We start from the raw sequence: 24,528 nt of genomic DNA, 5'->3' as shown, positions 1-24,528 counted from the left end.
TTGCTAGGATGTAAGACTAGTTTGAAATTTTCTATATCTTTACCATGGAAAATAGAGTAGTGACTGAGCAGCTAGGGTCAAGGGTGAGATTGTCCTTGCCTACCAAAGCCAAGGGGATTCTTTCCACTGTCTTCATCACAGGAAAGGCTTCAGAACATACTTAAAGCATCTCAATGTTCAGCTTCCCAAGATGTTACCCTTCCCAGAGAAGGCTCTGAGGAGATCCCAATGTGTGCAAACTACTGATGGAAAGGAATGAAGAGAGAGACAGACTGTCCTCAGTCATGGCCAGTGTCAGGACAAGAGGTAATGGGCATGACTTAAAACACATGAAAATCCATTTGGACACAAGAAAGCAGGTTGTGTTTTTTTACTGTGAGGGTGACTGAACACATGCACAGGTTGCCCAGAGTGGTTGTGGAGTCTGTATCTGTGTAGATCATTTAGTCCTGGGCAGCCTGCTGTAGGTGGCCATGCTGGAGTATAAGGGGGTTGGACCAGATGATCTTCAGAGACCCCTTGGTACTTCAACCATTCAGTGGGACACTGAGATTGTAGGAGCTATGCTGGATTCACAGATGATACATGCATCAATTATGCTTTTCCACTATAGCTTTGCAAATCTAAAATAGCATCACTGATTTTATTCAAGGATACTTTTTTTTTTCCCTTGAAAAATATTTCTTTAGAAAAAAATGTGTCTAAATGAATATAAATACTGCCTTTCTTTTGAAGACACAGAGTTGCTGGAGAAATAAAAAGGTATAAAACGGGCAGTAAAGTACAGCGTTATCTCAGTAATACAAGTGTGCATATAATGCTTTTTATCTGTCATTACAATGGGATACTATCATTGTATGTTTTTCAAAAGCATGAGAAATAAGGTTGATGTGAATCACTTCAGCATAGAAAATCCAGAAAGCAGAGGCTAAATGGACACTGTTCTGCTAAATGATAAACAACATTCATAATTTCTGCATGTTGACTACAGCAGATTTTAATAAATAGCATGGCTCCAGGTAATAATCCAGTGCCGGCTACATTTCAGATATCTGCCAGCTCTGTTCTGAACTAAGCTAATTTATCTGATTCTTCCTAATTAAAAAAAAAAAATCAAAATAATAGAATTCATGCGTTATTTACATTTGTATCTTTGCACTCTTGCACATGGTCAGTTGCTGTGCAAATGAGAAGGAGATGGGCTTTCACAGCTCCTTCCCTCTGTGTCAATAGGCTACAAGGAGCCTACTTGTAGGAGCTTGCAGAAGAGAGTAGCTTTGGGAGGGAAATAAAAACAGTGCATCATGCAGAGCAAGAGGGGAAAAGCCCTTAATTTTCATAAAAACAACAGAAGTTTCTGTAAGCTAACAAGACAGGTCTCTGCATCAGAAACCCATGCATGTTGTAAGAACTACCATGTCCATATTTGTGTTCTAATTGTTTTGTTCAAAAATCCTTTTGGAGTTATAACACCCCTTTACACACTCTTTCTTCATGCTTGCTAGTAACAGGAGCATAAACCAATCCAGTGCAGTCCAGTGCTTCTCACACTTGCTTAAAATACTTGTGTTAGAGTACAGATTTGGCTAAAATGCACCAGAAATCCATCAAATGCCCTGTTTAATAAAAAAAATCAAGTACATGGAAAAGTCACACCCTGCAGATTTAAACATAATGGCTCAGACTTTAACCTCCACTGATATCTGTTGGGATAGATTTAAATAGTTTGAGATGAGGTCTGTAAGTATCTATGGTATCACTGGGAGGAGGACAGTGATAATAAGAGAGCAATTTCTTCCTGGAGTACAGTCTTTGGTGGTAGGAATTATTACTGCACCAGATGCTGTACAAATATCACTTCATCTTTAAAAAAAAAAAGGTAAATATGAAAATCACCTGTTTTTCAAAAATGCACTGGCTCCATTTAAAATATATATATATATTACATAAGCTATTGGAAGCAAGGCCTCAGTGTTAATACACTAATAAAAACGTTACTATAAAAATATTTGCTGACCCAGTACCAATTGTCTCAGCTAAGACATTGGCAGTCCTTCCATAGTTCATTTGAAATAAATGAACTTGTCCTTGTACTTCTTAAGCCAATTCTGTGGTCCAAAGCAATACTTTACAGGGTCACTAAGGGAGCTTAATCTCTCCCCGATTCTTATCGGTACCTATCATCACACAATGCATCTTTCTCTTCAGAGGAGAAAAGAATTTAACAATCTCTTGCACATACCTTCTCAGATAGGCTTAAAATTGCACTGGGGACAGAAAAGAAAGTCGTCTCTGCTTTCCAGCTTCAAACAATTCTTCACAGGAAGTTCCCATTGATCTAAGATGTACGTTCTGATAGCTGGACTGATTTCTGAGTTGAATAGCTCTGCAGCTGAAACATATACTCAATACACTGGCCAATTTGTGTCCCTTGAAAAATGTTGCTTTTTTTAGCCCATTACAACTAACAGAAAACACAATGAAAATCTGCGTGCGTTGCCATTGCTTACACTACCATCATGGACCTCCACACAAGGCAAAACAGAACAAGCTGTTTGAATACCCTCAAACAAAGGTACAGAGTTAGGGAAGAGCATCAGGGTTTAGGTTGGTTGGTTGTTCGTTTCATTTGGCCCACAAGGCAAAACAATGATGGTTAAAGATAAATCTACAACATTCCTTACCAGATGTTCTTCCCTGAACTAAATGTTTAAGAAAAACAGGAAGAGTCGGTAGGGCTGAAATGTCTCAATCGTTGAACGCCATCAAACAAGACACATGTCGGACAGTGCAGCTTTGTTGTAAATGCTGGGCTGAAATTAAATTCCTAGGGCTTGGCAGCTTGGTAGGCTCTCACGAGCCTATTAGCATAAGTGCTAATGTCAGCACCAGGTTTAAAAATCCAGCGCTTTCCATTCCTAGCTGACACACATTACAGTAACTGATGGAAAGATTAACCTCACAACTACCTGTCTAAAAGTTCAGCATCTACTCTAATCGCCTGGGCTCCCTTTACAATTCATGGAAAGAGATATCTACCTCCAAAAGGCAACTCATTCCATCTCTTCCTGCTCCCTCTCAGCACCAAATGTCCTCTTGAGATGCTAATCTCTTTCACTGGTTATCAAGAGAGCTTAACTGATGATGTCCATAACTAACAAAAAAAACACAACAGGTAATGAAAGAGTAAATGACAACAGGCTTAAAAATGCTTGATTACAGTCTGCAATCCTCCATGCAGTCTGAGCATTAGCACAAATCATGGCACCGTTTTGGCCTGTATCAGCCAACATGCTCTGAAGCAATGCCAGGCATGGCTAGGGGGACATCACTGATCGGAGGCCATTTCCAGTCAGCCATCTGGATGCAGATACTTTGTTGGAGGGAAGCAAGTTTAGCCATGTAGGTGTGGGCCACATGTGCCACCTGGCACCACAGCCACAGAACTGTGCCTGCCCTATTCCATTTACCAGTACAAATGAAGCCCCTTCAGACTGTATTCACAAATCCAGTGTGCTTAAAGCCATGCAGAAGGAATCCATCCTCAGTCACTCAGGGGGAAAAAAGAACAAACCAAGTAAATAAAAAACCCTGTGAAGCCTGCTTGCTGGCCACTGTAAAAGCCTTAAACACTCTACACTTTCACTCTGCTATACCAGCTGCCATTAAATCAGATCCTTGTTTCATTTGCGGTGGGTTTGTTTGAACACTACCAGAAGAAAGCAAGTGTGGAGGGAAGCACTCAGCCCCAGGTGAGACAGCCACAAAGCTGCCACAGCTACCACTGCCTGGGCAGTTCACACAAGTCTGGCAGAAACAACTTATCACCTGGTACATGGTACCACAAATACCAGGAAGGAAACAAGAGATATTCATAAGTGTTCTGTCTTGAAACAAATCCTAACCCAGCTAAAGAACAGTGTATTAGACATCACCTTTTCTCAGCAGTTATGACTGAAGTCCAATACTAATAATAGGGGCTCCTTGAGCAGCACAACCCAATTTGCTGCTTTTCCAATTATAAGCCATCTGTGTTCACTCTACATAATCCAGTCAGAACCTACATCCCCTGGTACTGTTCTGAGAATTGAAAGAAGTTATTCTCAGAACTTATCCAAATGGAGGAACTCAGCTTTGACCCCTTGAGCAAGAATTGTGACCACTGAGCACACTGACCTCAGTGAAGCTCAGATCTTGAGGCACCAAAAAGACAGGATGCAGCTGTCACATATTTACATGAGCTCAGCAACAACTCAGCAGTTCCACCAAACTGGTCTGGAGAAAATGCAAGGGTCCTGCAGTCTCCGTTGCCTCTAACTTCCATTCTCAATGCTCTTTTCACTGGAATTTAACTACCTTGTCAATGGGACTCCAATTTATACTCTCCATCCTTTGGTTCCAGGGATTTGGCCACTTTAAAAAGTTGTTTGACTTTTTTAAAGGCACTTTAAATAAGCTAGATGAAATTAGGCATAATTTTGCAAAAGCAATTTTTGTTTATATTTTTTGATCTAGTAATTTTTCTGGTAGTTTCTCAAGAGAGTTTTATGTGCTCATATCAGTTATAAACTGCATTATGCACTGGCATCAAGTTAACAACAGTGGAAGCTAAAAGGCTTTTGGTAATATTAAAAATATCAAAAAGGCAGTATCAGAGTAAACTTCAAAGTGGCTGTACTAGCACTTGCTTTCAATTAATTGAAAGGAGAGTAGCAGTGCTGTATGACAAGGTCAGTGTTCATATGCTCATTCACATTTCTTGACCTTTATCAAGACTTCCAATAAAAGCAACTTCATAATAAGTCATACAATGTGAGCACTTCCCCATTAACATCTGGATGGTGAATTCCCAACTCAATTCACAGGCAGCACATTACAAAAACATACTTCAGAGGATCAGATTTTCAAACTCTGCCAACATGGCCAAAGATCCAAATAGAGGCTTGAACTCCGTACATCTCACATCCCTGAAATGCCAATGCCCTGAGCCATCCAATATGCATGGAAATTCTGTGTAGCTGATTAAAAAACTGAAATATTTGAATTCTCATTTCCTCTCAGTTAGAATTAATCTACTTGAGTAAGTTAATAAGGTTTCATAAAATGGGATGGTTTGTGTAACTTCTAACACAATTAAATATTAATAAACTCCTGTGGGAGCAAGATCAATGGAGTACAAAATGCCTTCCTGAATTTTATCTTACAACATGTCATTTTAACCAGTTATATATTTCTCTGTACACTGTAAGAAGTTTTATACAGCAGTAGAACAGTGATGAAACCACAGAGAAAAATCTCAGCATTTACAGAATAAAGTGTGTGCATCTCATGCTCCATTTCAGGAATGGATTCCTCCATAGCCTAAAATAAATAACCATCACATATGGCACACACATCCATAATCAACCTAAAATATTGTATCTAGTCCATCTAGACAGTGATTAACCTAAAATATCCCTTCTCTGGCCCTATTTGAACAAAATCAAAATGATATAAACCCAAAAGGTAATCACCTATCTTAAATGACAATATTAAATTACCTCTTTCCAGTTTCCTTATAATTCTGCCTGACCTTTTGTGAAAGAACATTTCTAGGTGTCTGTTTTTTGCTGGCTCTCTTGGGTCTAGTATGCATTTTCTCTTCCTTTAATTACAGAAGAAGAATCATAAATCTGAACCTCCATTTCTAGCAGTACAACATAAGGTTGAAAGTACATTATTCTTGTGATAGAGGTCTTAGAAACACTGATAAAAACAAACACCAGGCAATTGTTCTTGAATTTCCAGCAGTTTGATCTAAAAGACAGACTATAAAAGCCTTTATCTTTTTTTCTTAAATATTGATAAGAAATTCCTGTGATTTAAAAACAAGATAAAATTAAATACCCTCACCTGAAAAATTAAGACCTTCTGGTTATCAATTTCCAAAAATATTTCAGAGAAGTCAAAGTTCCCTGATTCCTTAACTCAAATATTTCATTCCCTGACCAGTTCTTTCACTGACATGGTTACAGAAAGGTTCTTTTTCTGTACAGATTCCAAAATATTCATTGAAGGAAGCACCACAGTAAAACTTACATTGACATTCTTTGCAGCACTTGCCATCCACATATGCCAGGGCAAAGTTAAGCGGGCAGTCAGAGAAGGGGCAAATCAAAGCCTCACACTGCACGGTACCATTCTAGAAGAACAAAAGGTGCACAACCAGTAGTTATATTTAGAAAGAGCAGAAATGTTCTCAAATACAGGAACTTAACGTCTATTTTTAAATGCAATGAACTCTCTAACGCTACCTAAAAATACTTTTTAACATGGTTCTTTTAATAACTACAAGAACAGAAACTATACCTTTAGAATATCATGCATACAATCTTTTAGACATATATGATGTGTTCTTTGAGATGATAATGATCAAATTTATTTTTTTTAGAGGCAAATCTATTTGGAGGTAAAACATTCTGCCAGTCAACAGCAAATTGACAGATCAGTGTGAAATAACAACCTCACAGAACAATACTCTGCCTTCTGATTTTCACATGAGAGACAATACATGCCTAAAAGGTAATAATTTCACAGCTGCAACAAAAATCTGAGACAAAAATACCTAACACATTTAACACTAAATTCAATATCTAAATAGCTATCGGCCAGATTTCATACCATGGACTAAGGCATCTTCTCACCAAACACAAAAAACTGAAAGCAAAATTAATATCCCTATGGAAATATAAAGATCAAAATCATACTGCGCTTAAGGAGAAACACTTAACAAATTACAGATAGCAGCAAATCAATCTAAGATGCAGTACAGACAACAACAGCCTTTTCACTGTTTTCTAATGGCCTCTGGATTAGGCATTTAAGGAGTTCAAGTGAAATTAACAAGTTTTACACAAATGGACAATAACAAAGATTCCACGATCTGGTACCTGAAAGGGTACCAGACCATGCTATCACTTCTGCAGTTATGATACCGTTGGGAAACTTCCATCCACCTAACAAATCTTTTTCATTTGTGGCATAACAGAGCATGCATATGACCCTGCCTTTTTACTTTGTATTACTTACTGAGATGTAACCAAAGGCAACCAAAGGGAATCAGACACAAGGGATCAGTTAAATAATTTGCTAAGAAAAAGGCTACCTTTATAGTGACAAAAAGCAGAAAATTAATTATCCAGAGAAACCGTTTGCAACTGAGTGCGTGGGAATAACATGATAGCTAAATATATTGCATAGCATCTGTGTATGGTGACATGAAATATAGGGGAGCTACATATGCTGGCACTGCTGAAATAATAGGAAAATACTTTCATTAATAGTATTCCTTAGATGCAGAATAGGTTTTCTTGCACTTTTTTGTTACTACCAAGGACACACCTGGAAGTTTTCTCATTATTTGCCTCAGTAAAACTGTAACCAGAGGAAACACCAGAGCTCCTGAGTCTCCACTCAAACTATAGCCATACCATGCAAGTGCAGTTCTTACAGCCATCTGTCCAGGATTCAAACTCTCTGTACGTCGTGCCTTTCATTGTGCAGGTCCTTTCACAGTAGCACTGATCCAACTTGTTCATCCTCTGCTCAGCTTGGGACAACTGTATTTATAATTCACAAAGAAGTTTTGAATTTGTAAATGGTTTCCACATTAGTATAAATGTGATCATCAAGCACGTAGGCAAAATAATATACATAGGCAAATGCAGACAAAGACAATAAAACACTGTAAAATACACTATGATTAAACCATCAGTCATTCAGAGATGGGAATAAAGAAGCAAGACGCAATGCATTTCATCTTTCTTTAACATCAGGAACATCATGAAACAAAACAAGTAGGTCAAGATGGGTTTTGCCCATGATTTCTCACCTTTGTATGTGTGAACTGACCAAGACTCTTACTCTACATTAACTACTTACAGATATTAGATTATACACAAAAGACCTGAATCTGAAGAGAGGCAAAATTGAACATAAAGCTCAAAACCAACATGTTAGCAATTGTTTCTCTGCTTCAACCAAGGCATTTTTAACACTTCTGTATCAAATCAGGCAGGTAACAGCATTCCTGCAGACATCCATAGAACTGACAGTTAAAACTAGAATACTTGTCTGTGTTCACCAGCAGACATTAATGGCTTTTGTGTGATATTCTAGGAAAAATAAAAAGAAAATGCTGCTTTGGATTCTTAACTCTTTCTCTTGCATATATTTTGCCTTAACATGCCTTTGGCAGCTCAGGTCTAGAAAAGTCCCGGACCAATAAGTCCTGCTGCAATAAGCATTATGAGCACAGCAACCTATTTCATTCTAGATTCATTGACTTGTTAGCCTAATAAATGTATTTTGAATATCTATGAGCCTTTTCCCTGCTCAGGAGTTTAGATTCCGTTCCCTATTAAAATATATGATTCTATAAATATATGAAAACACCAGAAAGCTTTCTGAACTGGGAATTCATACTTCTAGACACTAGGCATAGATACATAAATACAAACATAGAAGCATGCCATGCAGGGATGTTCCGCACACTCACACACACCTCTCCACATATGCACAAATACTCTAAAAAAACAGAGTCCTCATTTCTCCCATGCTGTGACTCCGAGCAAACATTACCTTAGCTGATGTTTTGGCTAAAATGTCTTGCAGTTCCATAATTTTCTGCACAAGTCCATGGAAGTCATTACAAGTTGGGCATGCTAGAACAACAAAATATGCATATTAATAAAATACAGACTGTATTCACAATAGGCTCAATCATGTCAGAGTTGACAACTAATGCGGTGAAACTCAAGGCTTTAAGAACTCTTGTAGGACAGAAAGTAGGTACAAAGTACACCTCTCATTTTATGGCATAAGAATTAACAGACTTACTGCGATTAAGATCTGGGCATTGAGAAATAAATCCTTGAGGCATGACAAGTAATTGCACGTCTTGCATTATGCCCTATGTGCACGTGGAGAGAAAAAAAAGGATACATTATTTATACCTGTCAAAATTAGGTTTTTCATTCACCATGCAAAGCATTAAAGCCCACACAGAAAAACTGCCTGATAAAAACAATATTTCTGAATATACAACTTCTTGCCTTGACCCAATGCAGTGATAGAAGAATAAACACAAAGTAAAATAGAAATACATACAGACATACTGCACCGTTTTTAAAGACATAAGAGTAAATGCCAAGATGTAATTATGTGGCAAGAATTTGGCGGGTTTATTGTTATTTTTAGTTAGCCATTTGAGAAAAACTTGCAAATGACCTTTAAAAGTAATCTGAAAAACAGTTGCAGTTTCAGTTACTTCAAAACACTTTTAAAATGCAAATCTCTTCCTAAACTATAACTGTCAAAAGAAGTGAAGATTAAAGGAACGTGAGTCAGGAAAAACACATTCATGTAAACCCTGTATGGTTTTGTGCTAGTTTTGACTGAGGTAGAGTTAATTTTCTTCATAGTAGCTAGTATGAGGCTATGTTTTGGATTTGTGCTGAAAACAGTGTAGATAACACAGGGATGTTTTCCTTACTGCAGAGCAGTGCTTACACATCCTCAAGGCCTTTTCTGCTCCTCGTCCCATCAGCAAGCAGGCTGGAGGTGCACAAAGAGTTGGGAGGTAGTGGCATTTGTCTTCCCAATTAAAGGTTACTCATGACGGAGCCCTGCTGTCCTGGAGGTGGCTGAACACCTGCCTGCCCATGGGAAGTGGTGAATGAATTCCTTGGTTTTCTTTGCTTTTGTGAGCAGCTTTTGCTTTACCTTCTAAACTGTCTTTGTCTCAACCCATGAGTTTTATCACTTTTACCCTTCTGATTCTCTTCCTTCAACCCCCCCACAGAGGACAGTGAGCAAGTAGCTCTGTGATGCTTAGCTGCCGGCTGGGGTTAAACCATGACAGATCTTGATGGTGATCCTTCCATAAAGCATGCAGAATGCTGAGAAACTACATGTCTGCTACACTGCTGCAAAGTTGTATGTTGGCAAGAACTTGGGGGAAGTTTGGCATGAAATTCAACTATGCCACCCAGAAAGGGCAGGTTTCACCCAACAGAATAGATCCCATGCTTGCAGGCAGAATTTACATGCACCCTTAACCTATAATTAGTAGACACTTCACTGCTCTCCAAAAGCAAAGGCCAAATAGCAACTTCGAAGTCAGCCATCCTATCATATCATTCCAGATGTTCCTTTCACCTATGACTTTCTGGATCTCAAAAACTCCTTCTTAGGAAGGAAAGTAAAATAATTACAACACGCTTTAGTGTGCTTCTGAAGAGAATGTTTCATGACACTAAGAACACAATGCAAAAGTCCACGTTTCATCCACATCCGCATGGCATTCAATACAGATGTTCCGAAAGTTGCAAAGTCAATAAAAAAACAGCAGAATTTTCACTTCAAGTGAATGACCTGGGGTGACTTAGCAACCTGAGTGACCTACAGAGAAAAGTAGGTGTCACTGGAGGGCAACTAAGAGGATACTTGAGTGCCATGCCTGCCTTTCTCCCTTAACAACACAGCTACAATCTAGGGCGATCAGAGGCTTCCCCTTGCTGCACAAGGAGCTGCAGTGATTTGTCAATTGTGAAAAAAACAGGCATGCCTGAGACAGAGCTCCATGACAGGACCTCCCCACAGTATGTTTTCTGCAAGTCAGAAGGAAAGACCTCTTTGAAGAGTGCATCAAAAAGCTCACTGTATTTATTTCTTCTCCCTTCCATCCCCAGCGTTATCAAGTTCCAACTCATGTCAATCCAAGTTATGGCACTTTCATGAAAAAGAGGTATGGCAGGGTCCAACCCATTCAAGTTTAAAACACTCTTCACTGAACACAGGGCAGTATTCAAACAATTTGGCTATTAACCACCAGTAAAGTTTCTCCAACTATTTGGGAAACTTTATTCATCATGTATCAGCTATTTGATGTGAGCTGGGCTCTGCTACTCACCAAAAATTCAGGAGCCTTCTTATTCTCCCAAAGTAACAAAAAGGAGCTGTGACACCAAGCCCACCTGGGCTCCCAAACCAGAACCTCCTGACAATTCATGAGAGGCTTTGCAAAGGCTCTTAAAGAACCCAGTATTTCAAATTAATACACCATTGCTGGATGCCAGGTACTGAGAGAAGTTACACAGTACCAGAAATCAGATCGGCAGAACTGCTCTCTCAGACTTCAGACCTTAAAGTGAAACAGGTACAAATATATCCTTGTGAATATGCCTGCGGCACATTGGTTTAGTGCAGTAATATAATGGTCAAAATCAAATACAGCCAAATAAAATCTTTTTCAGAGCGCTTAATGATCTTGACTACCTTGATACCTCTGGACAATCCATTTAATCTGCTCAAAGCAGCCTGATTTTCAAAAATAGCTAAGCACAGGGCCCTCTCAAAATCACACCAGTAGGAGCTGTCCCACAGTGACTGCCTAAAAATACATGCTCTCCAAAACACTAAGAAGCACTGAAAGTGCTCATCGCCTAAACTGATAAAACCCCTGTACAATGAAGTCACATTTTCAGATACAGTTTGACCACTGGTACTGTACTATGCTGGAGAAATCACAGCACAGTATATTTTGGCTGTATCAAAGCTCTTTTAACAGCTCTCCATTTCTGTATTTCTGATAAGCTGGTTTACATTTGTAACCAAGGCAAAATTCTCTGTGCATTTTTGTTTAATTTTATCTTTCTTGAAAGGAAAGAAGAAAGGAAAAACAAAATACAGTCCACCACTGGAGTGTTCCTTTTTCTACAACTAATGAGCTTCTTTGCAGTGACTATGATATGGCAAAAAGAAGAATATCAACAAGTCAAAAACTGAGAAAGCACAAGAAAAACAGGAGAATAAAGATTTGAGATAGGTTTAAATAATGCATTAATATTTTCTGCTTTTATTCTTGGAGTCAACTGTTTATTTAAGCCAGAAATAAAATTTTGCAACTTGTTTAGCAGAAATCCTCTTAGTCTTAGAAAAGGAAACACACATTGAGTTGAAAAAACAAAAACAAAGTCATGCTCCAGTTTCCAAATCTGAGCATCCCACTGGACCTCTGTACAAGGATATGTATTAGCATGTAAGTATAGGAAACTCTATTTCAACATCCAAAACCTGATTTTAGTACAAAAGCACAGAACTTGCTGTGAAAGCCATAACCAAAGTGGTTTACGCTGGGGAAAAACAAAAAACAAACAAACAAAAACCAAACATTTAACAGGACATATTTTAAAAAGCGATTGTGTCTGTGATCAACGTCATCGATTCTATTTTGCAGCTCAAGTAAAAAGATGCCAACTGGGAGGAAAATGGGACTGCAGTGTGGAAGGTATCCACAGGGATGCCATCATTTGTTAAAGCAGCTCCAGAGAAGACAGGCCAAATGACAGACAGCGGCTATGACCAATGTGTGCTACCTAATTGACTCAGAGGAATCAAAATTTACACTCCATTTCAACATAGCATTCACTTTCTCAATCTTGCTATACACCAGGTGCTTGCTATATATACATCTCTAAAGCAGAAGCAGTAAGCAAAACACATGTACAAATATTCTTCCTGAGGGAAAAAGCATTTTCATCATTGATGCTAGTCATTCATTTCTAAGCAGAGAAGATACTGTGATGAAATCTAAATCCTACAGAGGAAATTAAATTGGACTTCCCTAGACTGTAGCGTTCTGTGACACACAGAAAAAAATGCATTTATCTATGAAACAGACAATAATCTGACCATTTATTTCCTGGAATTCTGTTGCACTCAGCCATTTATATTTGGCTGCAGTTGGCTGTGTCACTTGGTGACACTGAGCCCTATACATCTGGCTCTGCAACTTTATTTATTGATGGAAACACAGCTCACTGCATCAGATAAGCTGCTACACAACGCACCATAGCCCTAAAAATTGTATTATGATTACAGAAGCACAGAATAGTTGAGATTGGGAGGCACCTACTGAGATCATCTACTTCAGCTCCCTGCTCCAGCAGGATCACCCACAGCAGGTTGCTCGGGACTCTGTCCAAATGGCTTTTGAATATTTCCACTGTAGTCCTACTTCAACCAGCCCCATAGCAGAATTGTTTTCTTAAGTTCAGATGGAATCTCAGGTGTTTCAGTTTTTTGCCCATTGCTCCTTGGCCTGTAAGTGGCCACCACTGAGTGTGGATCCCTTACCTTCATTCCCCACACACTTTCAGGTATTTAAACATACTGATGAGATCCGTCCTGAGCCCTCTCTTCTCTAGGCTGAACAATCCCAGCTCTCTCAGCTGTTCCTCATATGAGATATGCTCCTATCCCTTAACCATTTTCAAGTTCACTCTTCCTTTCAGGGAATGCATACCTTAAAATAACCATGTGCATTATTCCTTTGTCCCAGCCAAAAGGTTGTACCCAAAGGTAAGTCCATGAAGGGCTTCTCCACAACTCTTTCATAAATTCTGAAAAGGAAGGAAAAATATAGTCCCAAGTTGTTATCATTTAATTTGCTCAGAGCTGGAATGTTCCAAATGTGAAAACTTCTTATAAAACATTTAACTTACTTATTGCAGTCCACATGTAAAATCAAGTGAGAGGCACTGATTGCTAAGGAAAGCCTGTGCCATTTATCATCTGCCAAAATGTATGGGAACACTTCTGTGTGGGAGCGATGACTGCCTGAACGATAATGCAACCTGATTTCATTTCGATGACCACTGCTTTCCAGCTCCAGGTACCTGTACCATAAATGCATCACCATGTCATGAACCATTCTTATCAGCACAGCAACATTTTACATAAGACAACTTCTCATTATCATGTAGGAACTATTTAGAAAAGGGGGAAAGACAAGTGAGGAGATACAAAGATGAAAGTAGATACTTTTCAGAAATGCACAGCATCCTTCTCAGCAACACAAAATAGCAGGTTCCAACTTTCATGTAAGTACACAAGATTCAAAGCCAAGTATTTTTTTCCTCTAGCAACACCATTCTCCATAACACGATCTGATTGGAAATATAATTACCCTATTATGAATAATTGCCTCGTATCCTGAAGCACAGTGAGGGTCCTCTGAAGACATGAATGAACAAAAGTTTTGCGATAGGAACATCATTAGCCATTACCAGCCAAGGAAGTAAGCAAGAACTGAGACTGAACACTGCTTTGTTTGGGTTTGGATGTACTGTTAACATCTCCTTTCACTTTTGTAATAAAACTTCTCCAGAGAAATACAAAATCAAGAAGAGCTAATTCTTCAGCAGAACTTCTGTATGTATATTTATTTGTTTTGTTAAATAAGTATATGTATTTGTAGGGTGTATATGTACATACACACATATGTATACATATGTATACATATATGTATATACATGGTAAAGAAAAACAGCATTGCAGCTGTACGATACACCAGGTTTGCAGATTGCAAAAACAAGCTTTGCTGGTGGAATTCCAGCAGATCCATTTAAAAAGCACCCCAAAACCAAAGTTGGTACTTAGTCTGACATGCCTGTCTCTTGCATATCTGACCTCTTCTGGGAACAAGCTTGACAAACCAAACCATTTGCCTTCCAATTACTAAGTTTCTCATTTTAAAGTTCCCCCTTTAAAAGCTTTTAAAACAAAAAAGAAAAACAGAAATTGAGATTTTCTAATAATCACATGCAACCTACAGCTAAAGTGCAAGGAAATAACGTAGTATGTGAGGAGATGCACAGCTGGGAGAACAGACAACTCATTTTTGTCTATTTTTGCTGCTACATCTACAACCAGGCATGACTGGTTTATAATCTGAGTGCACGTGTGTTTTAGGGTGAGGCCATTAACTTTAACACTGTCTACATTAAAGAACAGACACTACAATGATTGCCATTTTTAAGGGCGAAGATGAGACTGAATCAAACCATCTTGCACAATCATCATCCCTAGGATGACGTTGGGCTCACTACACCCTCCTTCCTTCACGGCATTTCACAGTGGAACGTACCTAACAAGAGCACAAAACCAACTATCCTTTTGCAAAACTGGCAAAGGGCAATTTCTCCTTTGTCCCCAGTATTAACAAAGCATTTAACTAGAGTCAGCAATAAATTTTATAACCTGAGATAATTTACCTCATCATGGCCTAAAAATAATTTCTGCACTGGCAAGAAATATAAACTAATTGAAAGCCTGGCTGGAAAATAAAAAATGGGTGATACTGGCAAGACATCAGTCAGCTTAATAACCTCCTTCATAACTCAACCTTCAAGGATAAAAATAATGTCACTCTCAACCTAAAAGAGAAAGGGAACATTATGGAACTGGACTCCTCCAGCAACTTTTAAGTGTCTCCAACCAGTTGAAAATACAATTTGGAAGAAGAAAGGCAATGGATATGTTGAAACCTTATCTCCTGGTAACTATTACAAACTACACCAGTAGACACACAGTCAGTACAGAAAGTTTAAAATGAACACTCATGTTACCCCTTGTGCAGGTAAGACAATGAAAACTCCGAGAATGAAACATGGATTTTGCAATGAAAAGAAGACATTGCTGTAAAAAAGTGATGAATTAAGAACTGCTGAGAGGGGATGCTGACTTTCGATGAGGCTGCAATAAGCAAGGAAACCTTCCCACATGAAGCTAGGCAAAAACTGTGGACACTTGGAGTTTTGTTTTAACTTTATTTAACACACTGTTTCGAGATCCACAGAAAAACTCTTTGCTCTTTCATTTGATAAACTAACAAATACATCCACCTCCCAAAGGCTTGAGATGATTGTTAGAGAAACACGCATCAAAATGGAAAACAAAATAATAGCCATTAGGAGGATTAAGAGAATAATTCATGTTTTACTGATAACCTGTGGAGACGGCAGCTAAATGCAACTAGAAAAGTGGAACAGGTGACACAATAGTGCCTGCAGCTTGAACTAACACCATGACATTTAAACACAGGGAAGTGAAAGTGAAGCCTTTTCACTTCATTTTTTTTACAAAATATTGTGCTTGCTTTTCCACTTCTCTAAATTTGTTTAACTGCCCGAACCTAAACAGCTCTGGCTCAGCCTTGTGAGTTCCAGAAGACGGCACAAGCCTCAGCAGTGACAAACAGACACAGCTAGAAAAGCAAAGTCTGCCCGCAGTGAGGTTTAGTGTGCCATCTGCGAGGCTGTAACACTTGGGTACATGCTTTCCAAAGGTCTGGAAGAGTCTTTGAGAAAGTAAGCTAAGCATGAACAAACACACCTGGATTTTTAAAATTCATTTATAGTGACAAAAATACACGCTCAGGATTCCTAATCTTTTGAGAGGAAAAGAGGGTGATCTTGGCTCCTAAAGGAAACAGTAACTGCAGAGTATTGCAGTCTTCTCCTAAACAAGAAATCTCATTACTGAAAAGTTTCAGGGGGACCTCATCAGCTGAATCAGTAGTTTCTTGTCCACACCAGCCCAGCCCACCCACTGCAGGGAGAGCAGCAGCCAAAGTTGTCCCATTATTAATGCCTCTGCTGGTTCTCCCAACAGCTCCAAGGCGCTCTTTCCACTGCAAAAGGCAAACAGCTCTTAGAGTGAAAAATAAAAATAAACACAGTACAACAGGAGAACCTGCTTCCCCTCTTACCATGATCTCTGTGGTTGCTTAATCAATACAAACCTACTTGGTTTTAAGCCCCCAAAACCCACACAAATACTTTGGGTCAAACAGATTTAACTTCACAGAGAGATATGTGCTTAAGTTTACTATCTGTGACACAGAGACAAGAAAATACCAACCTGAAAAAAGGGGTTGTTACTCTCTGTAGATCACTTTGTGCATGCAGTCATTGCAAAGGTAAAAGCCAAGGCCACCGTAAGATCAGATGCTCTGCTTGGAAATCAGCAAGCCAGAAACTCCTTATGTACTGACTGTCTGAGCCTATCTTCCTACGAAGAAATTTGTTTCAAGGGCCCCAAAGGAATCAGAGACAGAAAGCAGAGATGTTTTCTCTGCTGCCAGCACTATGGTAACTGCTGGATAAGAGCTGAGAGTCAGCAGGTCAGGATGTACAGTAAAAAGCTGGAGAATTAGGAGTTGAAACACCAGCTGGTCCTAGTGTACCTGGTAGAGGTATCTGAGAAGAGCAAGGTATGGCCCTTGCAGCTAACAGCCAGTTATCAGCCAGTGTTGGTAACTCCAAGCCTTTGATGGCTCACTTGTTCATTTGGCATCCCTGCTCACACAGCAAACCCACGCTGCAGCTGCCCACTCTGACTCCAGGCAACTAATAATTTCAACTTCAATCTACAGCATGTAGACAAATATTTTAGAAGCTAAAGGCAAGATACCATGTTTGCTGCTTATGAATTTATTACAGGGTTTTCTTTAAAATTCTGCTACTCACATTTATAGGTATAGTGTTAAGAGAGTTCTTCATCACTTAGATCTACACTAAGAAAAACCAATAAAATTAAATAGGAGTATAGGAGTATGTACTGAAGAAAAAAAAATAAAATCCTTAAATCCATTACTTATAAAAATCTTTATCAGAAGATTTTTAAGACCAAAGTCCTGGCTTTTTCATTAGGTATAATTACATAAAACATCAAAACAGATCCTACTCAGTAGACCCTATTTATTGCAAACTATGGCTACAATAGCAGTAAGCAGTTCTGCTGGGTGTAGATTATGAAGATGTAAAAGCAATTCACGCAACACAGCCACCACATTACCACATTCAGTAATGTGTTACTTGCTATTTTCCATGGTACAACGACTGGGCTGTCAGCATGAGCCTTATTTTTTGTGTTTAAAAGTAACACTTTAAGTGTTCTGAAACATTAACTAGGAATTTTTACTGCTTGGTGCATTCCTTAGAACAATACAATATCAAAATATTCCCCTATGGATTCTAAATGCTAAGTGGCAACTGCACCATACCTGTGAAAACCTAACCCCACCTCTCATTTACATTACTGCTTGGCCTTCACTGACTTTGCCCTTTTCCCTGACTATCTGGAGCTCTACCTAGGCAACAGATGACTGGCAGTTTTGCCAGGGAGTGATAAATAATGGTCTTTACTGTTCAGCTTAAATTAGTAGCACCTACTGCAAATGCAGAGTGGGCAGGAAAGCCACCAATTCAGTTTCTGTCCCTTTCTTTCACAGAGTAGTTTTAGAGGCAGAATTTTCTGACATACATTATTTTTGGTTAAAAATGTTCATTCATTAAAACAAAACCTTTTGAGAGAAACAAACATTCTTGCAGCAAGGCTGATGGGGTCCAGGATGAAATGCTTGTTAAAATGAGAGACAGAGAGCAAACTTAAGGCATGCTGAAAGACTCTCAAATACTCTTTAATCCTGCAGTTTTTACCTATTTGCAGCTTCTGCTTTCAAGTGAAGACAGGTTGAAATCAGAAGAGGGTATTTCCCATATCAAACCAGAGTGCACGTACAATGGGACAGAAAAACCAGTCTCCCAGGTGAACTTGATGAGGTTCTTCCATTACTTAGAAGTAATCCATCCAAAAGATTAAGCTAGGTACAAGAACAACCTGAATTCAGCAAGTTGAGATCAAGTCCTATGCCTCTTCTAATAAAGCCAGCAAGGTCCACTGCCTGGCCTTGAAGACAAATACTAACAGTGGTGCTCCACTTCAACTCACACCCGCATGGGTGCTCCCTCCCACTTTTTCCCTGAAATGGGTGGTTTTTTAAATGTCACCTGTTGGAAACAGTTCCTGGCCTGTGCTGCTCCACAAACCGTGCCCTGACATCATCTGCAAAGGTGCTAAAAGCATGCCAAGGAAGATGCTAGCAATTATGTAGAATAGACAACAGTAGGCCAGTGCTGCAGTCTGGGCACTGTTTTGTTTACTGGCTTAGCCCCTGCCAGGCACTGCCAACAAAGCTTTTTACTGCACTGAGCAAGGAGGGGAAGAGAGAATGGCACTGCTCAGGACACTTGTCTCAGATGGAAAAGAATCAAGTTCAAGTCCCTCTCCAAATCACGCAGAGCAGAGATTAACACTGCAAGGAAAAAGCCTCTGAAGCACCCCAGGCAGAGAGCTACCGAGCTCTTCTTCCAGCACAAAAGAGGTCAACCACTTCAGCTCTGCTCCAGCACAACACTGCTCATTGCACTGGATGGAGGACAAGTGGGGAGGAGGAAGGTGCGTTCCTGATAAGCACGGGAGACAGAGCCCATGCTGGGACATGCATCGAGGAACACCTTCCATGTTGGAATGTTCATGGGAGAGAAAAGCCAGGCAGGAGGTGACTAGAAGGGCAGAGACACACCACCCATGCACATTCACCCACACAAAACCGCACAGTATCGCAGCTTCTCTCCAGCCAGAAAGAAGCCACAGCACAACATAGGTCTGTCACTAGTCTCAATTCAATCTACAGGATCCAGGCTCACAAGACCATTTGCTAAGAAGTTCTTGACCAAATCACCCTGGATTAGCTGGTGCTGCGATGATTTACATCAGCAGACAGGCTGGCATCATTTGATATAACAAAGTTACAGGAAGGGGTTTTTAAGGTGTGTGCATTACAATGATTTACATTCCCATTGGCAATCTTTCCCCCTTTTTTTTTTTTTTCTGGTCACAAAGCATAAACTAAACTGAAGCAAAAAAGCCCCAGGCAATAGTGACAAGGCATCAATCAATTTAATAATAACCCTTATAAACAACACTTAAAGAAACAGGTGATTGGTGACAGCCAACTAAGGGAAAATTGTGCCTGACAAGTCTGGTGGAGTGACAGCACTGAGGGACAAAGGAAGAGCAACTGACACCGTCTACCTGGACTTGTGCAAGACATTTGACACTGTCCCATATGACATCCTCATCTCTGAACTGGAGAGACATAGATTTGATGGATGGAAAAAGGAAGTGGATGGATGGTTACACTCGAGTTGTGGCCAACAGCTCAATGTCCAAGTGAAAACCAGTGACAAGCGGTGTTCCTCAAGGAACTGGCATTGGAACCACTACTGTTCAACATCTTTGTCAGCAATATAGCAAGTTTGCCAATGACACCAACCTGTGTGGTGCAGCCAAAACACTGGAGGGAAAGGAAAGCATCCAGAAGGACACTGACATGCTTGAGAGGTGGGCCAATGCCAACCTCATGAAGTTCAACAAGGCCAAGTGTAAGGTCCTACAGGTGAGTCGAGGCAAAATACAGGCTGAGCATTGAATGGATTGAGAGCAGCCTTTAGGAGAAGGACTTGGGAGTGTTGGTTGATGAGAAGCCCAACACAGCCCAGCAGCGTGCACTGCCAACCATGTACTGGGCTGCATCAAAAGGAGCATGACCAGCAGGTCAAGGGAGGTGATTCTCCCCCTCTACTCTGCTCTGGTGAGAGCCCACCCTCAGTACTGTATACAGCTCTGGGGTCCCCAACATAAAAAGGACGTGGACTTGTTGGAGAAAGTTCAGAGGACCACAAACATGATCTGAGGGGTGAAGCAGCTCTCCCGTGAAGACAGGCTGAGAGAAGACAGGCTGAGAGAGCTGGAGGTTTTCAGCCTGGAAAAGAGAAGGCTCCAGGGAGACCATTGAGCAGCCTTCCAGTAACGAAAGGGCACCTACAAGAAAGCTGGAGACAGACTTTTTAGAAAGGCATGTAGTGACAGGACAGGGGGGAATGGCTTTAAACTGACAGAAGGTGGATTTAGATTAGATATAAGGAAGATGTTCTTTACTGTGAGGGAGGTGAGACACTGGAACAGGTTGCCTGGAAAAGTTCAAGGCCAAGTTGGATGGGGCTTTGAGCAACCTGATCTAGTGGAAGGTTTCCTTGCCCATGGCAGGGGGATTGGAACCAGACGATCTTTAAGGTCCCTTCCAACTCTAATCATTCTGTGATTCCCAACATTATCAAAACATTAAACTGAGTATAATATTTCCATTCAACCACACACTCAAGGATTGAAGTTAATCTCCTGAACCAACAGAAACAAGGAAGTTTTCTCTTTTGGGGTTAGAAGAAAGAGCCTAGCCAAGCTGTCAGTACCTACATAGAGAATCCTTTGTCCCATGGAATGAATCTTCTCACACACTAAAAAAGCAGTGAATATTACTTTTCCTTTTTTTGACACCTTTGATGAAAAACAAAAACTGCATGAAAAGAAGGCTGATAGGAAAAGTTTTAAATCACTAGAAGAAGTCAGCTCGAAAGCAACTGATAGTTATGAACAAATTTAAGAGGGTTCGTAACTATGGTCAGACCAATAAGAAACAGCAACTAAGACATACTACCAAAAAAAAACCCAAAATACAGAATCACAACCCTCCACTCTTCCATCAAAGAACAGCACAGAGTGGTTTAAAAAGCAGAAATAAGCTACTGCTACTTTTGACAGAGGGAACAGCCATGTACACCTTTAACTTCTGAAAATTAATCCCATGTTATTCTTGCCTAACCTCTGCTCCGCAAGTTATTGATGGGAGATTTCCCTCAAACAAACCCAACATAACAGTATTGGCTTAAGTGTTAAATATTGGAAGTTATTCTCAGTGTAATGCTTTTGCAACAGATTTTGTGGCATCTGAGAGGACACTTCACACTAGCCAGACACTAATACACCAAAAGGCATTCCACCTCTATCTTAATGTAATGGTCAAGTGACAGAACAAACATCTCTGGCAACTTATCTCCTTGTACACCCAAGACAGTAAGAAAGAAGTTGTTCCAGACAATTTCTTCCTAGATACTGAAAGAGGTCTGAAAGTGCTGTTCAGTGCGGTCCATTTGACAGCAGACAACCACAAGACACCAACAACTGTGAAAGAAAGTGCTAAGTAAGGCAGAAATTGAGTAAATTAGTAGAGATATAGAATTAAGTGTAAGGAATGTCTGTGCATAATATTCTATTGTTTCCAGTATTCTGTTTCAAGATATAAAGAGCATTAACTGAAGGAAAAAAAATGGTTAAACTACAATCCAGTGATTTCATCATTTAAGAGCCCTAATACACAGGATCTCAAGAGATATGAATATAACATTAGTTGCATAAAGCCATCTAACCACAAAGGGAGGAAAAGCTTTTATTACATCTCTCCACTGTTGCCAATTAAATGAAAATATACGATGGAATAGTGAGACCTAACATATATTACAACCCCATCGCAGATTAAAATCATCTCTCTGCCGATTCTTCCATCAAAAAGAAAAAAGTGAGACAAATTCAGACGTGAAATGAAGAGGATAATACAGCTTAAACTGAAGGCTGAGAGCAAACGCACAGCAAACAGCATTTAACAATGCTTCCACTTGACTTAAGGCATCATTCAAAATACTTATTTTGTAATTGTAAAGAACAATATATTTTAGGCAGGGAACTCTATGCTCTCAAGCTAAGAGAACATTTGTAACTTCTGCCTTTCAGACATATTCCATACATAAATCTGCCTAGAAAGATGTAGAACCTCATCTGAAGGATTACCGATGTGCAATATGGATTCCCTGACACCACAAGAGTTTTCTTGAAAGTATCGCCTCAAAGTATACCAAAAACTACCACTCTGCGAACTCCTTGATTGCTCTAGTCAGTGCAGAAAAAAGCAATCTCTGAAGAAGAATATGAATAAATTAGAAAGGGATAGTAGCAGGTATCATTTCAGATTCATTCACTTTAAGATTCATGGCCACATTGGACAGAGCCTTGGGCGACATGGTTTAGTGTGACGTGTCCCTGCCCATGGCAGGGGGTTGGAACTAGATGATCTTAAGATCCTTTCCAACCCTAACTAATCTATGATTTTAAGATCATTTTTAATAGATCTGATTATATTAAAACTAGAGAAAAACATATTCATCTTAAAAGGGGAAGACACCTTTGATACTCAACTAGGAAAAGGAAAAAAAGAAAACATTCAATAGAGTAGAAAAAGATTACTATGTCTGCAGAAAATCCTTTCAGGAACTACTTTTTGTGGTGACAGCAACAACTCAGGCTCAGCAAATGCCCAAGCCTCAGGTTTCCATGAAGAACTTCTGCATCTCTCTGATAGCCTGGGGACAGTTTTCACTATATGATGTTAGATGGGAAACTTTGGGAGAGCAGTCCTGTCAACTTCTAAGACTCAAAGACTTAAGTAGTTGCATGACCATATCTCAGTGGAAGTATTCATTTTTTACGTTCCCCACAAGGGAACCAGCAAAAAAGAACAAAACAAACACACACAGAGAACAAAAAAAGCCCAGAGAGCTAGACAACACAGATTGAATCAGTAAACTCTGAATCATGTAAAGTATTTTAAGTATACAGTTTTAAAGAGAACCATAGAATTTAAAAAGTACCTGCAATTTAGGAAATGTCCTTAGTTGCTGTAAATTAGTGTATTTGCACCACAGATCCATTCAAAGACAAGATGAGTTTTTACTCTGATTTATCTGCATCAAAAGGAGCATGACCAGCAGGTCGAAGGAGGTGATCCTGCCCCTCTACTCTGCTCTTGTGAGACCTCACCTGGAGTATTGTGTGCAGTTCTGGTGTCCTCAACATAAAAAGGACATGGAACTGTTGGAACAAGTCCAGAGAAGGGCCACAAGGATGATCAGGGGACTGGAGCACCTCCTGTATGAAGACAGGCTGAGGAAGTTGGGGCTGTTCAGCCTGGAGAAGAGAAGGCTGCATGGAGACCTCAGAGCAGCCTTCCAGTATCTGAAGGGGGCCTATAGGGATGCTGGGGAGGGACTCTTCATTAGGGACTGCAGTGATAGGACAAAGGGTAATGGGTTAAAACTTAAACAGGGGAAGTTTAGATTGGATATAAAGAAGAAGTTCTTTACTGTAAAGGTGGTGAGGCACTGGAATAGCTTGCCCAGGGAGGTTGTGAATGCCCCATCCCTGGCTTTGTTCAAGGCCAGGTTGGATGAAGCCTTGGGTAGCATGGTTTAGTGTGAGGTGTCCCTGTCTATGGCAGGGGGTTTGGAACTAGATGATCTTAAGGTCCTTTCCAACCCTAACTATTCTACGATTCTATTCTATGATTCTGTTTTCAAAAACATGTATTTCCCAAGCCAGTGAATAAGTGAACACACCTTTTTCCACTTTTAAATAAACATTTTGATTTTCTTGTACCCTCCAAATTTTTACCCCAGAACCATTAATTGTTATGAAACCTCTGTAAAATAAAACATGTGAAAAGTCACTTGTGTGATAACTGATTATATCCTTCAGTTACTGTCACCTTCAGCCTTCCTTAACACCATACCACTCCTTGTTTCAGAAAAGTCAGAGCTAGTACTGACTTCTGTAAGTTAAAGACTACAGCCAGGTGTGATTCTACCCCATAATGCAGCAGTTAATATTAGTAGCACAACTTTTTGACATCAGAGGAGATACACAAGGTTAAAGGTGATACAAAAGAATGGAGTCAGCCTGACATTGCTCTTTCCCCTACCAACTATGATGACTGCTGTGACAGGGAAGTGTTTAAGAAGTAAAGGACTGTTACAGGCAAGTCCTTGATCAGAAGTGGGCAAGGTCATAAAGATGGAAATCTAGCACTGAAGAAGCAGTTATTTAATGTAAGGCATTCTAGTGCTTATTTTTAAC

General features: G+C 39.7%; 1 protein-coding gene across 1 annotated transcript in view; it reads right to left on the bottom strand.

Moving 5' to 3' along the window:
- The window catches only part of NELL2 (neural EGFL like 2), a 154,413-nt gene that overhangs the window by 104,725 nt on the left and 25,160 nt on the right, over window positions 1–24,528 (bottom strand). The window contains exons 4-9 of the mRNA XM_057425527.1: window positions 13,545–13,718; window positions 13,346–13,442; window positions 8,878–8,950; window positions 8,620–8,702; window positions 7,470–7,598; window positions 6,079–6,181 (exon numbers count right to left, since the gene is read on the bottom strand). Coding sequence (XP_057281510.1) covers window positions 6,079–6,181; window positions 7,470–7,598; window positions 8,620–8,702; window positions 8,878–8,950; window positions 13,346–13,442; window positions 13,545–13,718 — 659 coding nt within the window. The remainder of the gene's footprint in view (window positions 1–6,078; window positions 6,182–7,469; window positions 7,599–8,619; window positions 8,703–8,877; window positions 8,951–13,345; window positions 13,443–13,544; window positions 13,719–24,528) is intronic.

The sequence above is a fragment of the Pezoporus wallicus genome, unplaced genomic scaffold (assembly GCF_028554395.1).
Source record: "Pezoporus wallicus isolate ANWC-B61680 ecotype Strahan unplaced genomic scaffold, APGP_CSIRO_Pwel_v1 contig_4722, whole genome shotgun sequence".
NCBI classification, from domain to species: Eukaryota; Metazoa; Chordata; class Aves; order Psittaciformes; family Psittacidae; genus Pezoporus; species Pezoporus wallicus.
This window is presented reverse-complemented; position numbering and strand designations above follow the sequence as displayed.